At 47.2% G+C, this 15365-nt stretch overlaps 1 protein-coding gene across 1 annotated transcript in view; it reads left to right on the top strand.

Moving 5' to 3' along the window:
* Nucleotides 1-7898: 7898 nt before the first annotated feature.
* Nucleotides 7899-15365, top strand: part of HELZ (helicase with zinc finger) — a gene marked incomplete in the record, with an annotated part of 94877 nt that continues 87410 nt past the window's right edge. Inside the window, 5 exon segments of the mRNA XM_073607145.1 lie at nucleotides 7899-8023; nucleotides 12434-12489; nucleotides 13178-13229; nucleotides 13345-13420; nucleotides 15161-15358. Coding sequence (XP_073463246.1) covers nucleotides 15179-15358 — 180 coding nt within the window.

Here is a 15365-nt window from a genome sequence, read left to right as displayed (position 1 = left end):
AAACAGCAGAGGCTGTTTAGGGGCGGTTTTCAGGCAGTATTTTTTGCGCAATACCGCCTGAAAACCTCTCCAGTGTGAAAGGGGCCTTACTCTGATACCCCTAACTAAAATCTAGGGGAACCAATTGCATTCAGAAGTCACCTAATTAGTATATAGAGTCCACCTGTGTTTCATTTAATCTCAGTATAAATACAGCTGTTCTGTGGAGCCCTCGGAGGTTTGTTAGAGAACCTTAGTGAACAAACAGCATCATGAAGGCCAAGGAACACACCAGACAGGTCAGGGATAAAGTTGTGGAGAAGTATAAAGCAGGGTTAGGTTATAAAAAAATATCCCAAGCTTTGATCATCTCACAGAGCTCTGTTCAATCCATCATCAGAAAACGGAAAGAGTATGGCACAACTGCAAACCTACCAAGACATGGCCGTCCACCTAAACTGACCGGCCGGGCAAGGAGAACATTCATCAGAGAAGAGCCAAGAGGTCCATGGTAACTCTGGAGGAGCTGCAGAGATCCACAGCTCAGGTGGGAGAATCTGTCCACAGGACAACTATTAGTCGTGTTCTCCACAAATCTGCCCTTTATGGAAGAGTGACAAGAAGAAAGACATTGGTGAAAGAAAGTCAAAAGAAGTCCTGTTTGTAGTTTGTGAGAAGCCATGTGGAGGACACAGCAAACATGTGGAAGAAGGTGATCTGGTCAGAGGAGACCAAAATTCAACTTTATGGCCTAAAAGTAAAACGTTATGTGTGGTTAAAACTAACACTGCACATCACCCTGAACACACCATCCCCACCGTGAAACATGGTGGTGGCAGCATCATGTGGTGGGGATGGTTTTCTTCAGCAGGGACAGGGAAGCTGGTCAGAGGTGATGAGAAGATGGATGGAGACAAATACAGGACAATCTTAGAAGAAAACCTGTTAGAGTCTACAAAAGACTTGAGACTGGGGTGGAGGTTCACCTTCCAGCAGGACAACGACCCGAAACATCCAGCCAGAGCTACAATGGAATGGTTTAGATCAAAACATATTCATGTGTTAGAATGGCCCAGTCACAGTCCAGACCTAAATCACATTGAGAATCTGTGGCAAGACTTGAAAATTGCTGTTCACAGACGCTCTCCATCCAATCTGACAGAGCTTGAGATATTTTACAAAGAAGAATGGGCAGAAATGTCCTTCCCTAGATGTGCAAAGCTGGTAGAGACATCCCCAAAAAGACTTGTAGAGAAAGGGGGTTCTACAAAGTATTGACTCCGGGGGGCGCCATACAAATGCCCCTCCCCCACACTTTTCACATATTTATTTGTACAAAAACAAAAAAGAGTGGGAACAGAGGGACAGTGGCTGATGTTGGCCCGGTGATATTCCCACCCTGGAAATGACTGGACTATATCGGTACAGATAAATAACAATGAATAATTAAATAAAAAGGTTTATTACAAAGAAGCAAAATACATAGTGTACTTGTTAAAATTGCAAAAACAGAGGGTTGGGGATTGCCCAAGGGACATCTGTAGTTACAGGCAGGGTATAGAATGGTCTGGTTCTCGACTAGTTTCGCGGTATTACTGCTTCCTCAGGAGGACCAATCTATGAGACAGTTAATAGAAATAATACAAACATAATACATACAAAAATCATAATGCAGCATGTAAAAACCAACATAACCTAGGAGGTAAATACAAAAATGGCTTACCCTATATTTAGGTGAATGTGTGCGGAAAATATTTATTTGTATCATTTATCATTTTCCTTCCACTTCACAATTATGTGACACTTTGTGTTGGTCTATCACATAACATCCCAATAAAATACATTTACGTTTTTGGTTGTAACATCACAAAATATGGAGAATTTCAAGGGGTATGAATACTTTTTCAAGGCACTGTATAATAAATACTGGTGTCTCTTATGGGTAGTAATATATTGTATATACATTTTCTGAAGCCGATCTCACGCTGAGCTGTCAGCCGTGGCTTTGCTGGGAGTGATGTCATCCATAGACTTCCTATGGGGTCTGTTGTCAGCTGTGTCCTCTGCACCCGCCTACAGCCGACATCAGAAGCCCCATAGAAGTCTATGGATGACGTCACTCCCCATTCATTTCACAGCCGTTGTCAGCTGTGTCCTCTGCACCCGCCTACAGCCGTCATCAGAAGCCCCATAGAAGTCTATGGATGACGTCACTCCCCATTCATTTCACAGCCGTTGTCAGCTGTGTCCTCTGCACCCGCCTATAGCCGTCATCAGAAGCCCCATAGGAAGTCTATGGATGACGTCACTCCCCATTCATTTCACAGCCGTTGTCAGCTGTGTCCTCTGCACCCGCCTACAGCCGTCATCAGAAGCCCCATAGAAGTCTATGGATGACGTCACTCCCCATTCATTTCACAGCCGTTGTCAGCTGTGTCCTCTGCACCCGCCTATAGCCGTCATCAGAAGCCCCATAGGAAGTCTATGGATGACGTCACTCCCCATTCATTTCACAGCCGTTGTCAGCTGTGTCCTCTGCACCCGCCTACAGCCGTCATCAGAAGCCCCATAGAAGTCTATGGATGACGTCACTCCCCATTCATTTCACAGCCGTTGTCAGCTGTGTCCTCTGCACCCGCCTATAGCCGTCATCAGAAGCCCCATAGGAAGTCTATGGATGACGTCACTCCCCATTCATTTCACAGCCGTTGTCAGCTGTGTCCTCTGCACCCGCCTACAGCCGTCATCAGAAGCCCCATAGGAAGTCTATGGATGACGTCACTCCCCATTCATTTCACAGCCGTTGTCAGCTGTGTCCTCTGCACCCGCCTACAGCCGTCATCAGAAGCCCCATAGAAGTCTATGGATGACGTCACTCCCCATTCATTTCACAGCCTCTGCTGCTGGAGATCGGATGGTCTTCAGAAAAGATATGTATGCTGATTTCTACTTTACAATAAGTTAGCGTTTGATCCCGGATATCTGTAGATGTAGAGATTTTTTTGTGTTTAAAATCGACCCTGATCTTGGAAGCAGGCAGTGATCCCGTCGCTCTTGTGGGCATCTGAATCCCGCTTGTCTTTATTTCTAGCATTCAGTGCAGCTTCCCTACCCAGCATGCACCTCCCGATCTCCCCCCGGCGCAGTATAACCGCCACTCTGTGCTGTTTTAGTGTCAGGGGATTCCGTGGACTCCCGGGATAGATGATTCTGATATCTCAGGAGTCCAAGGGAATCGCCTTGTCAGGAAATCACCTAGGTGGCCGGACCGGAAGATGCCACATAAACAAATTGTAAAGAAGATATTTAGAAAAAAAAATAAAATTGCCATTTCCGATTTGTGCAGATGGACATGAGAATGATTGTATATTAAAAAAAAAAAAAGGGTCGAACTCCACTTGAAAGTATTCATTGCACTTCTTTTGGTGCTGTGCAGTGCGATTTCAGATGAATGGACCGAAATCCCTCGGCACCCAGATCACGTGTGAATCCGTTCCTGTGCCATTCCAAATTCATAAATAAATTCCTGAAATGTATTTATTTTTTAAATTATCATTTGCTGTCAGCTCTGCAGACTAGCAGTTGCCAGTAGGAGTTTTGTTAGTGCCGACTCATCAGGAGAGGAAGGAAGGGACCTTCTATCTATATATATATATACACACACAATGCGGTTACTCTGCTTTTCTAACTTGCCGGTATCTCTCCTATGTGCACAGTGTAACTCACAGGAGCATCAGCAGAGAAGCAGCATGCCCTGGGCACTCGGGGGGCTGCAAATAAACCTCCAGACCAGCAACGTCCTGTATTAAATTACTTCCTATTTTAAAAACTCTGTAAAGCCGAATGGATGTTGTGACTTCCTGTCTCATCTGAAGGCATTGCTTCCAGCAGTGTAACAGTGAGCATCGCACAGCCACTTCCTGCCGGGAGCCACTTCCTGCCGGGAGCCGTGGTGTTGGTGTTGTTTTGTTGTTTAGGCTCCTTCTGTCTTTCTTCAGACTACAAAGGTGAAATTAGATGGATTGAAGCATAGAATTCCCCTCCCCCCAGTCACACCCACCAAGCTCTACTTGTAATAGATGTGCAGCAAGCAATGCATACAGTCCTGTCCATAGACCCGCCCTGACACAAAGCATCATGGGACTTGTAGTTTCAGGAAATGACCTGATCTGCAGACAGGAACTTCCTGCTGCCACCCTGGACTTTACAATCAGTGCTGGAGAGAAGGAATGACGTCACAGGTACTGCACACCGCTCTATATAATACTCCCTGCAAACTCCCAGTGTCATCGCATCCTCCACAGCTCTGTGTACATGGCATCTGCAGTCTGATTGGTTTATCCCGAGCAGACGCATCTGCAGTCTGATTGGTTTACCCCGAGCAGACGCATCTGCAGTCTGATTGGTTTACCCCGAGCAGACACATCTGCAGCCTGATTGGTTTACCCCGAGCAGACGCATCTGCAGCCTGATTGGTTGCCCCGAGCAGACGCATCTGCAGCCTGATTGGTTGCCCTGAGCAGACGCATCTGCAGCCTGATTGGTTGCCCTGAGCAGACGCATCTGTAGCTTGATTGGTTGCCCTGAGCAGACGCATCTGTAGCTTGATTGGTTGCCCTGAGCAGACGCATCTGTAGCTTGATTGGTTGCCCTGAGCAGACGCATCTGTAGCTTGATTGGTTGCCCCAAGCAGATGCATCTGCACTCTGGTTGCCCTGAGCAGACGCATCCACAATCTGATTGGTTGCCCTGAGCAGACGCATCCACAATCTGATTGGTTGCACTGAGCAGACGCATCCACAATCTGATTGGTTGCCCTGAGCAGACGCATCTGCAGCCTGATTGGTTGCCCTGAGCAGACGCATCTGCAGTCTGATTGGTTGCCCTGAGCAGACGCATCTGCAGTCTGATTGGTTGCCCCGAGCAGACGCATCTGCAGTCTGATTGGTTGCCCCGAGCAGACGCATCTGCAGTCTGATTGGTTGCCCCGAGCAGACACATCTGCAGTCTGATTGGTTGCCCCGAGCAGACGCATCTGCAGTCTGATTGGTTGCCCCGAGCAGACGCATCTGCAGTCTGATTGGTTGCCCCGAGCAGACGCATCTGCAGTCTGATTGGTTGCCCCGAGCAGACGCATCTGCAGTCTGATTGGTTGCCCCGAGCAGACGCATCTGCAGTCTGATTGGTTGCCCCGAGCAGACGCATCTGCAGTCTGATTGGTTTATCCCGAGCAGACGCATCTGCAGCCTGATTGGTTGCCCCGAGCAGACGCATCTGCAGCCTGATTGGTTGCCCTGAGCAGACGCATCTGCAGCCTGATTGGTTGCCCTGAGCAGACGCATCTGCAGCCTGATTGGTTGCCCCGAGCAGACGCATCTGCAGCCTGATTGGTTGCCCCGAGCAGACGCATCTGTAGCTTGATTGGTTGCCCCGAGCAGACGCATCCACAATCTGATTGGTTGCCCCGAGCAGACGCATCTGCAGCCTGATTGGTTGCCCCGAGCAGACGCATCTGCACCCTGATTGGTGCCCCGTGCAGACGCATCTGCACCCTGATTGGTTCCCCGTACAGACGCATCTGCACCCTGATTGGTTCCCCGTACAGACGCATCTGCACCCTGATTGGTTCCCCGTACAGACGCATCTGCACCCTGATTGGTTCCCCGTACAGACGCATCTGCAGCCTGATTGGTTCCCCGTACAGACGCATCTGCAGCCTGATTGGTTCCCCGTACAGACGCATCAGCAGCCTGATTGGTTGCCCTGAGCAGCATAGACTCCATGGCTCGGTGGGGTAGAGAGCTGTGCGGGGTTATGGAAGAATCTGTTACTGACCTCTGACTGTTTTTTCTTTCTGTTTCAGAAAAATTATGACAAGGCCGACGAAGACTGTAAATTGGGTGAGTCCACATACTGCTTGTTACCATAACGACTTTTATATTGCTGATTGTACAATCAGATTGTAACATATAATCTTTTTCTACACTTGTCAACAGCCATATAGTGCAAGAGCCTACCTGATTGGCTTTTTATTAAATGGATTTTTTTCAATTTTTTTTAAATGTAGGGGGAACCAAGCAGGCTTGCTCTCGAGCCACTGCCCCGTGGTGTGCCATTCACACACAGGGTGCGGCTTGGCCCCACCCCCTTAAGCCTTGCGGCATCGCATCCGTTCCCCTACTGTGCATGCGTGGGCTGCACTGCGCTTTCTGAATGGTGCTGCAGTCTTCTTAGACCTGTGATGTGTCCCAGAAGACTGCGAGGGAAGGGGGGAGGGTGAAATCTGACCAGAGGTGGGAGCTGATACCTGTCCAAAATCAGGTACCGCTCTCCCCCCTACCCCACCCCGCTATAAACAAAAAGAGCCACAATTTAAAAAATATATTTTTTACTTTCTGCTATAATAAATATCCAAAAAAAATCTAAAAAAATGTATTTATCAGATATATATTCTGCTACATATTTGTGGTTAAAAAATCGCAATAAGCGTATATTGATTGGTTTGGGCAAAAGTTATCGCGTCTACAAACTGTGGGAAAGATTTAGGGACTTTTTATTTTTTCTATTGTTTTTGCTAGTGATGGTGGCAATCTGTGATTTGCGGGACTACGACATTGTGGCGGACAAATCTGACCCTAAGTGACACTTTTTGGTGACCAGTAACACCAATACAGGGATCAGTGCTATAAAAATGCACTGATTACTGTATAAATGTTACTGGCAAAGAAGGGGTTAACACTAGGGGGGTGATCAAGGCGCTAAGTGTGTCTTGGGGAGGGAGGTGTTTCTAACTGGGGGGGGGGAGGGGACTGACTGGGAGAAGGGAGAGAGATCGCTGTTCCTGATCACTAAGAACAGCTGATCTCTCTCTCCTTTCCTGTCAGGACGAGGATCCACCTTGTTTACAAAGGAAGATCCCAGTTCTGTCTCTCTTTCCCGCAATTGCGGGTGGCTGGCGGACATCGAGTACGCCAGATTCACGGCCGAGCTCTCGCGGCACGCGGCGTGCCCACAAAATCTGGTGCACGGACGGCCGTACATGTACAGCTATTCACACAGGGGCGCCAACCTGCTGCAGTATAACTGCGGCGTCTGGTCGGGAACAGGTTGAGGTAAAATTACTGCCTAATAAGGATGAGCTCCGGCGTGTTCGCATGCAGCGCGTGCGGAGCCTGCCAGGAAGTCGGCATGGCGCAGCGCTAATCACAAGCAGTGAGACATTTCCCGATGTGCGGCTGCAGAGATCGGGAAATGTCTCACTGCCTGCGATTAGCGCTGTGCCGACTTCCTGGCGGGCTCATCCTTACTGCCTAACACTTACTAGTCTTAAATATGTCCCCCCCCAATCATCTATGCTGCCTACCCTATGTAAAAACATTGTATATACTTTATATTTGTAGTCCAATCCAGTCCGGTCACATGATCTTCAGCCCCGACTCCCCTGTGTCGGTTCAGCATCGCCTGCAGGGGAGAGCTGACAATGGCTGGGACAAGGGAGCCTGTGAAGTGATGTCATGGCTCCCAGAATTCTCAGCCGTTGTCGAATGCTCCCTCCTCTCCCCTGCAGCTGCTGCTGACTGACACAGGGGAGCCGGAGCTGCAGACCCCCCCCAGCACCAAAAGGCTGGGCTGGAGAAATAGTCTGCAGGAGCCTGTGACCTTCCCCTCCGATCCAATGATCACGGTCACAAGGCAAAAAATTGAATCCCCCCCCCATTTTTTGGTATTGTTGATTATGTGCTTTGTTTTCATTTGGTTGGGACAGGTTTGGACCTGGATCTGTCCCATCCATGAAGGGCCCGGTATAGCCCTGGCCATAGAAGGGGGTGAGGGGGGGATATGTCTCCTGTATATCAGTTTTTTATAATGGTATAATCCAGAAGCAGTGTCTGCAATCTAAGTCTTGTGTGTCTCCGCAGTCCTTGGCTCCGGCCGGACCCAGCTGGACGCCTCCGTTCACGCCGTACTTTGCTGTTTGCACCTGGAAGGAAAGCTGCAGGTTGTGGCAAGCGTGTTGTCCAAAACACTCATCGGGGAACCTCTGGTAAGTCACTCTCCCAATCAACACTGAGCAGTTTTAATGCTCATCCGGCTAACATTAGTAAATGGAAAGTTTATTATTTTGTTTTTTTTTACATTTCTTCAGTTCCTGGTTTCTTGCCTAGGCAAATGATGTCATACATCCCAGGAGTCTACAAGGGAGTAGAAGGGGGTTTTAACTGCTTCTCACCCGCCCAAAATCATATGACGTCGCTGAACCTGAGCCGTGATATCTGAATGATGGCTGCAGTTAGAGGCATCATTCAGATATCTTCTTTTAGATCTTTTAGATCTTCTTTTAGACCTCCCGACACCCTCCGGTGCTTTTCACGGCTCTCCCCTGCGATCAGCGAGGTGGAGAAGGAACCGACCGGCACCGGATGATGACCATAGAGATTTCCTGCGGGCCAGATGGCGCCCAAAGTCTCTATGATCGTTCGGAGGTCGGGCGCGATGTTATGACGTCACTTCCAACCTCTGCATTTGAAAATGCAGCCGTCTCAGCTGGGAAGTCAGGATTGTGTTTTTTTTTTTTTTTTTTTTTAAATTTCAGGTTTTTCAGCCTAGAGGTGAGATTTGGAGACTTTTAGACCCCCAGATCTCACTTTAAAGAGGACCTTTCATGCCCTAAATAAACAAAAGAAGCAGCGCTGTAAATCAAATATGTGATAATAAAATCACAAGTGTTGAATAGTGATAAATAAAGTTCATGAACAATCAAGTGACATAATAAAGTTCAATCAATGGAGGAAGTCTTCAAAGGTGCAATAGATGAAACCGGACAACTGAGTTCCTTATTTGACAAATACAGATGGGACTGGATAGACCTTCACCACACCACAGTGTTATGAATAAAATGGGCGCTTACCAAATGGCAAGCTTAAAAAAGCTTGTGACCTTAACCCGGTCGGGGCCTTTCCTGAGATGGGAACACCGTTAGACAACTCCTCAGACCGTGGATGGCTCGCTATCCTCCACATAAGGATACCAGGATGCAGAGAATACTATACTCCTAACTTGGAGTTGTTCAGTATATGAGCCTAGGAGAATATAAATGACAGTGTTGGATGGGCGACCAGCTGTATTATTACCAGATTGTGTCCACTCAGCTGGGCAGTCTCCTGCTCCACAAATTGTTTGATTTGGAGCATCAATTCCCAGCAGGATCAAGTCAGATGCAACAAGCTTCCATCCTGCATCAAGTTCTCCTCAGCACTGATAGCAAAACAGCCATTCAGTGCTGAGGAGAACTTGATGCAGGATGGAATTGATGCTCCAAATCAAAACAATTTGTGGAGCAGGAGACTGCCCAGCTGAGTGGACACAATCTGGTAATAATACAGCTGGTCGCCCATCCAACACTGTCATTTATATTCTCCTAGGCTCATATACTGAACAACTCCAAGTTAGGAGTATAGTATTCTCTGCATCCTGGTATCCTTATGTGGAGGATAGCGAGCCATCCACGGTCTGAGGAGTTGTCTAACGGTGTTCCCATCTCAGGAAAGGCCCCGACCGGGTTAAGGTCACAAGCTTTTTTAAGCTTGCCATTTGGTAAGCGCCCATTTTATTCATAACACTGTGGTGTGGTGAAGGTCTATCCAGTCCCATCTGTATTTGTCAAATAAGGAACTCAGTTGTCCGGTTTCATCTATTGCACCTTTGAAGACTTCCTCCATTGATTGAACTTTATTATGTCACTTGATTGTTCATGAACTTTATTTATCACTATTCAACACTTGTGATTTTATTATCACATATTTGATTTACAGCGCTGCTTCTTTTGTTTATTTATTGTTAGTGTGTGTATCTCACCTTTAAGCGGCTGCTCTTTTTCAATTGCCTGGCATCTACTTACTTGATTGTTAACTGTATAGAGCATATAGCGCGGTGGTTTTCCTCCTTTATTTGCACCTGTCATGCCCTATTCCTATTATAAGGGATGTTTACATTCCTTGTAATAGGCATAAAAGTGATCCAAAAAAAAAAAGTAAAAAGATAAAGTAGAAAAATAAATGCATGCTCGTTTGCAGAAGCAAATGCATACGTAAGTCACACCCACATATGTAAACGGGGTTCAAACTACACATGTGAGTTATCGCCACGATCATTAGAGCGAGAACAATAATTCTAGCCCTAGACCTCCTCTGTAAGATATAAACATGTAACCTATAAAAATGGGGATTATTAAGTGCCGAAGTTTGGTGCCATTCCACGAGCAGGTGCAATTTTGAAGTGTGACATGTTCTGTATCCATTTACTCGGTGCAACATTATCTTTGACAATATGCAAAATAAATTGGGCTAACTGTACTGTTTTGTTTTATTTTAATGCATGAAACAGTTTTTTTTTTTTTCAAACGCGTTTGCAAAATTGCTGCGCAAATATTGTGCGAGATAAAAAGTTGCAATGACCGCCATTTTATTCTCTAGGGTCTCTGCTAAAAAAACATATAATGTTTGGGGGTTTTATGTTATTTTCTAGCAAAAAAAAAATATGATTTTTACATGTAGGAGAGAAATATCAGAACTTTTTTTTTTTTTTTTTTTTTTAACACTGTCCCTTTTAATTTGTTTATTTGGTCACTTTTATTGTTTTCACAGGAAATTATAAATATCTCTGTGATAGCAATAGGCATGTATCAGGTACTTTTTACTGAGAGATCTGGGGTTAGCCACTTGCCGCCCGAGGTACGTAGTGGTACTTCCTCAGGTTTTGGGTTTTATTGGTTATACCGGGATGATGCCCGCACCTACAGGCATCATTCTTTTTCAGTCCCCAATTCTCTTTTTTTTTAGCAGACGTGATCTGAGTGACTAATTAGCCACCCGATCACTTCTGTGTGGGGCAGAAGGGGGTCCCACCCCGCCGCCTCTCCCGAGCTCTCCGGTCCCATTGCGGAGGCCGGGAACGATGCGATGGCGGGCCCTGTACTGAGAGAGAGAGAGGAACTGGCGTTGTTCCCCTCTCTCTGTAACCCTGAAAACCGGGATCGACGAGTAGTTTGTCACTTCCGGTTCCGCCCCTTTGTTTACCTGGCGGCCAGGAAAGCAGCCGATGGGACAGATCTGTGTCTGATCGGCTGCATGAGAGGCCAGAGGAGAGATTTGGGGTAATAGACCCCAAATCTCTCCATAAAGAGGACCTGTCATGGCCCATGCTGTCACAGGGGATGTTATTCTAAAAAAAAAAAATAATAATAATAATTTTGTATAACATAAATAAACAAAGAAAAATTTAAAATGTCCCCCGTCCCAACGTGCTTACACATAAATACGCACGTTCCTCTCGCACGTATATATAAACGGTGATCACACCACACGTGTGAGGTATTGTCACGATCGTTAGAGCGAGAATTCGAGCACCAGGCCTCCTGTGCAACTCTAAACTGGTAACCTGTAAAGGCTTTAAAGGCATCGCCTATGGATAATTTTAAGCGTAACTGTAGTTTGCCGCCATTCCACCAGGCAGATGTAATTTTAATGCGTGACATGCTAGGTATCTATTTACTCGGTGTAACCTCATCCTTCACATTATATTAAAAAAAAAATTGCAATCTCCATTTTATTCTCTAGGGTCTCTGCTAAAAAAAAAAATAAAAAATATATAAAATAAAATATATATAATGTTTGGGGGGTTCTAAGTACTTTTTTTTCTAGCAAAAAATGTGGATTTTAACTTGTAAACAACAAGTGTAAGATATAGGATTGGTCCTTAAGAGGTTTTAAAGGATGCTGTCATTAGAATAAAGAAATGAATACAAGATCCTCTAATTGTCTCTCTCTCTCTCTCTCTCTCTCTCTCTCTCTCTCCCTCTCCCTCTCTCTCTCTCTCTTCTCTCCCTCTCCCTCTCCCTCTCCCTCTCCCTCTCTCTCTCTCTCTCTCTCTCTCTCTCTCTCTCTCTCTCTCTCTCTCTCCCTCCCTCTCCTCTCTCTCCCTGTCTCTCCCTGTCTCTCTCTCTCTGTCTCTGTCTCTGTCTCTGTCTCTCTCTCTCTCTGTCTCTCTCTCTCTCTGTCTCTCTCTCTCTCTCTGTGTCTCTCTCTGTCTCTCTCTCTCTCTCTCTCTCTCTCTCTCTCTCTCTCTCTCTGTCTCTGTCTCTGTCTCTGTCTCTGTCTCTGTCTCTGTCTCTCTCTCTGTCTCTCTCTCTGTCTCTGTCTCTCTCTCTGTCTCTCTCTCTTTCTCTCTCTCTGTCTCTCTCTCTCTCTCTCTCTCTCTCTCTCTGTCTCTCTCTCTCTGTCTCTCTCTCTGTCTCTCTCTCTCTGTCTCTCTCTCTGTCTCTCTCTCTCTCTCTCTGTCTCTCTCTCTCTCTCTCTGTCTCTCTCTGTCTCTCTCTCTCTCTCTCTGTCTCTCTCTCTCTGTCTCTCTCTCTCTCTCTCTCTCTCTCTCTCTGTCTCTCTCTCTCTCTCCCCCGTAGAATGGGATGGTAACCAAGATCTGTCGCGGTTAAAATCGTTACTAGCGGAGATAGAGGTAAGTAAGGCTTATACGTCTGAATGTGAGAGTACTGCAGTTCACACGATGTGCGGTCACCGCCGGGACACACAGGAAACAATTGTTCGTGTGCTGCGATTAAAATGCAGACATGTTGCAACTTATTACAGCACTCCGGCCCGAAACGCACTGCAATGGCAGGCAGTGCAGCACAGCGCGCTTCATAACATTCCCTTGCTGTCTTTTAAGTGTTACTAAAGTAGAAAAAAATGTTTTAACTAAAATAACAAACATGTTATACTTACCTGCCCTGTGCGGTGGTATTACACAGAGCTGCCCCGATCCTCCTCTTCTCGGGTCCCCCCAGTGGCGCTCCTCCTCCTATGAAGGCACAGAATGTCTCCCGCATTCCTGAGCTGGGCTCCATAGACTTACACAGCGGGACTTGGCCCCGCCCCCCCACTTCCTCATCACTGCGTTTGATTGACAGCAGCATGACCCAATGGCTCGCCTCCCTGTGTGAAAAGGAAGATAAGGGGTTGCAGTGGTGCACAGCGCTGGATCTATTCTCCCCTCTTTACCCCCGCACATGGGGAGGTGGGCAGAGAAATAGAAAACATTTTTTTTTACCCTAATGCATTAAATTCAAGTTTTTTTTTAGCTTTAGTATCACTTTAATCCACAGCCTGGTCATGTGACTTGCTGATGTCCTCTCTTGTGTTTTCAGAATGTCGGCTGCATTGTCCGCAGCAGTTACCAGGGGGAGGATCTGGAAGATGGTACGTTCTACTCCCCTTGTAACACTAATAAGGATTTTGGGGCCCCTGTTTGCTCTATTATTGGTGACTTGTTACAGCCATATTAATTGTCTGTTATGTCATTGTCTTCTTGCAGGAACTCAGGATGGATGGCAATATAGACCTCCACCACGGGGGGTTACCAGCAGCGAAGAGTACACTCTGTGTAAAAGGTATGTGCATGTTTAAATCTTGCCGGTGGTTTACTCCTGTGCATGATATGTAACTCCCTCACCCAATGAAGAATGCACATTGAGGCTGCTCGCTCTTTATTGCTATGAGGTGGCTCCCTGACCTAGTTGTAGTTTAACCTCTTCGCACCGAGGCCTCCTGGCCCTTTAAGAGATTTATGACGTCGGGAGGTGGGTCGAGGCTTAACCACTTCAATACAGGGCACTTATACACATTCCTGCCCAGACCACTGGGCTGGGCACTGATGGGCACTGATACATGGCACTGATGGGCATTGATACATGGCACTGATGGGCACTGATATGAGACACTGATAGGCATCCCTGGTGACACTGGCAGTGGTAGGCATTGTGAGTGGGCACTGATTAGCAGCTGCCTGGGCACAAATTAGTATTTCCCTGGGGGTCTAGGGGGGGTCATACCTGGTGGTCCAGTGTGGATGGCCATCCTGGTGGTCTTGGGCAGCATGATGGTGGTCCTGGGTGGGATCCAAGGGGGGCTGTGCTGATAAATAATCAGCACAGACCCCCCCTGTCAGGAGAGCAGCCGATCGGCTCTCCTCTACTCGGGTCTGTCAGACGCGAGTGAGGAAAAGCTGATTACTGCCTCTTCCTATTTACATCGGGATCACGGCTGATCACGTGGTAAAGAGTCTCCGTCAGAGACTCTTTACCTAGATCTGACACACCGCAACAACGATCACCACGATGCGCCATCCCCGGGGGCGCGCAGCGACTTAATATCCTGAGGACATCATATGACTTCCAGTCAGGATATTGAAACCACTTTGTCGCCGTCATTCTGCTATATGGCGGGTGGCAAGTGGTTAAAGTGGTTGTTAATGGCGTTGCATTGTATGCATTAAGGTAAAAAACCTCCTGTGATGCAGAGCCCCCCCTTTTACTTTCCTGAAGCCGGTCTTTCCAGCGCCGGAATGCATTAAGGTAAAAAACCTTCAGCCTTTGGTGGACTTTAAGCCCACTAGGGCCAAAACACGTCTGAGGATCTCCTCTGTTGAGACCTCAAAGATGAAGCCCACTAGAGAGTGAAACGCACCTGAGTGGACCTTTCCTGTTGGTGCCTCAATGATTAAGCCCGCTAGAGAGTGAAACGTGTCTGAGGTATCTCCTCTGTTGAGACCTCAATGGTTAAGCTCACTAGGAGGGAAACACGTCTGAGGGATCTCCTCTGTTGAGACCTCAATGATTAAGCTCACTAGGAGGGAAACACGTCTGAGGATCTCCTCTGTTGAGACCTCAATGATTAAGCCCACTAGGAGGGAAACACGTCTGAGGGACCTCTCCTGTTGAGACCTCAACAATGAAGCCCACTAGGAGTGAAATCCACCGGACGGACCTCCTCTGTTTCCTCAACAATTAAGCTCACTAGGAAGGAACCACGTCTGAGGGATCTCTCCTGTTGAGACCTCAACAATGAAGCCCACTAGGAGTGAAACGCACCTGAAGGACCTCCTCTGTTGCCTCAACAATTAAGCTCACTAGGAGGGAAAACTCGTCTAAGGGATCTCTCGTGCGGGTGAAGAGCAGAGCTGAAGCCATCTTCCATTACCTGGTTTAGTTTCGGTCACAGTGAGTCGGCGTCCTATGCGCAATCGGTTGTCATTGTTCTGTAAGCAATTTTTGAAGACACTTTGCAGTATTTTATACTTGAGCTTGGACATACATCCGCAGATAGGTAATGGAATTGGGTTTGCTCTGCAGGTTCCTGGAGCAGGGGATATGTCGGTACGGAGCGCAGTGTACATCGGCGCACTCCAGGAGGAGCTGGAGGAGTGGCAGAAGCGGTACGCCTCGCGCCTCATCCGCCTCAAGCAGCAGAAGGAAAACACGCAATGTTCAGGGAGCTACATGGAGTCTCTGATCGAAAAATGGATGAATTCCTTGTCGCCAGAGAAAGTGGTAAGTC

Source organism: Aquarana catesbeiana, linkage group LG12 (genome assembly GCF_042186555.1).
Source record: "Aquarana catesbeiana isolate 2022-GZ linkage group LG12, ASM4218655v1, whole genome shotgun sequence".
Taxonomy (NCBI): Eukaryota; Metazoa; Chordata; class Amphibia; order Anura; family Ranidae; genus Aquarana; species Aquarana catesbeiana.
This window is presented reverse-complemented; position numbering and strand designations above follow the sequence as displayed.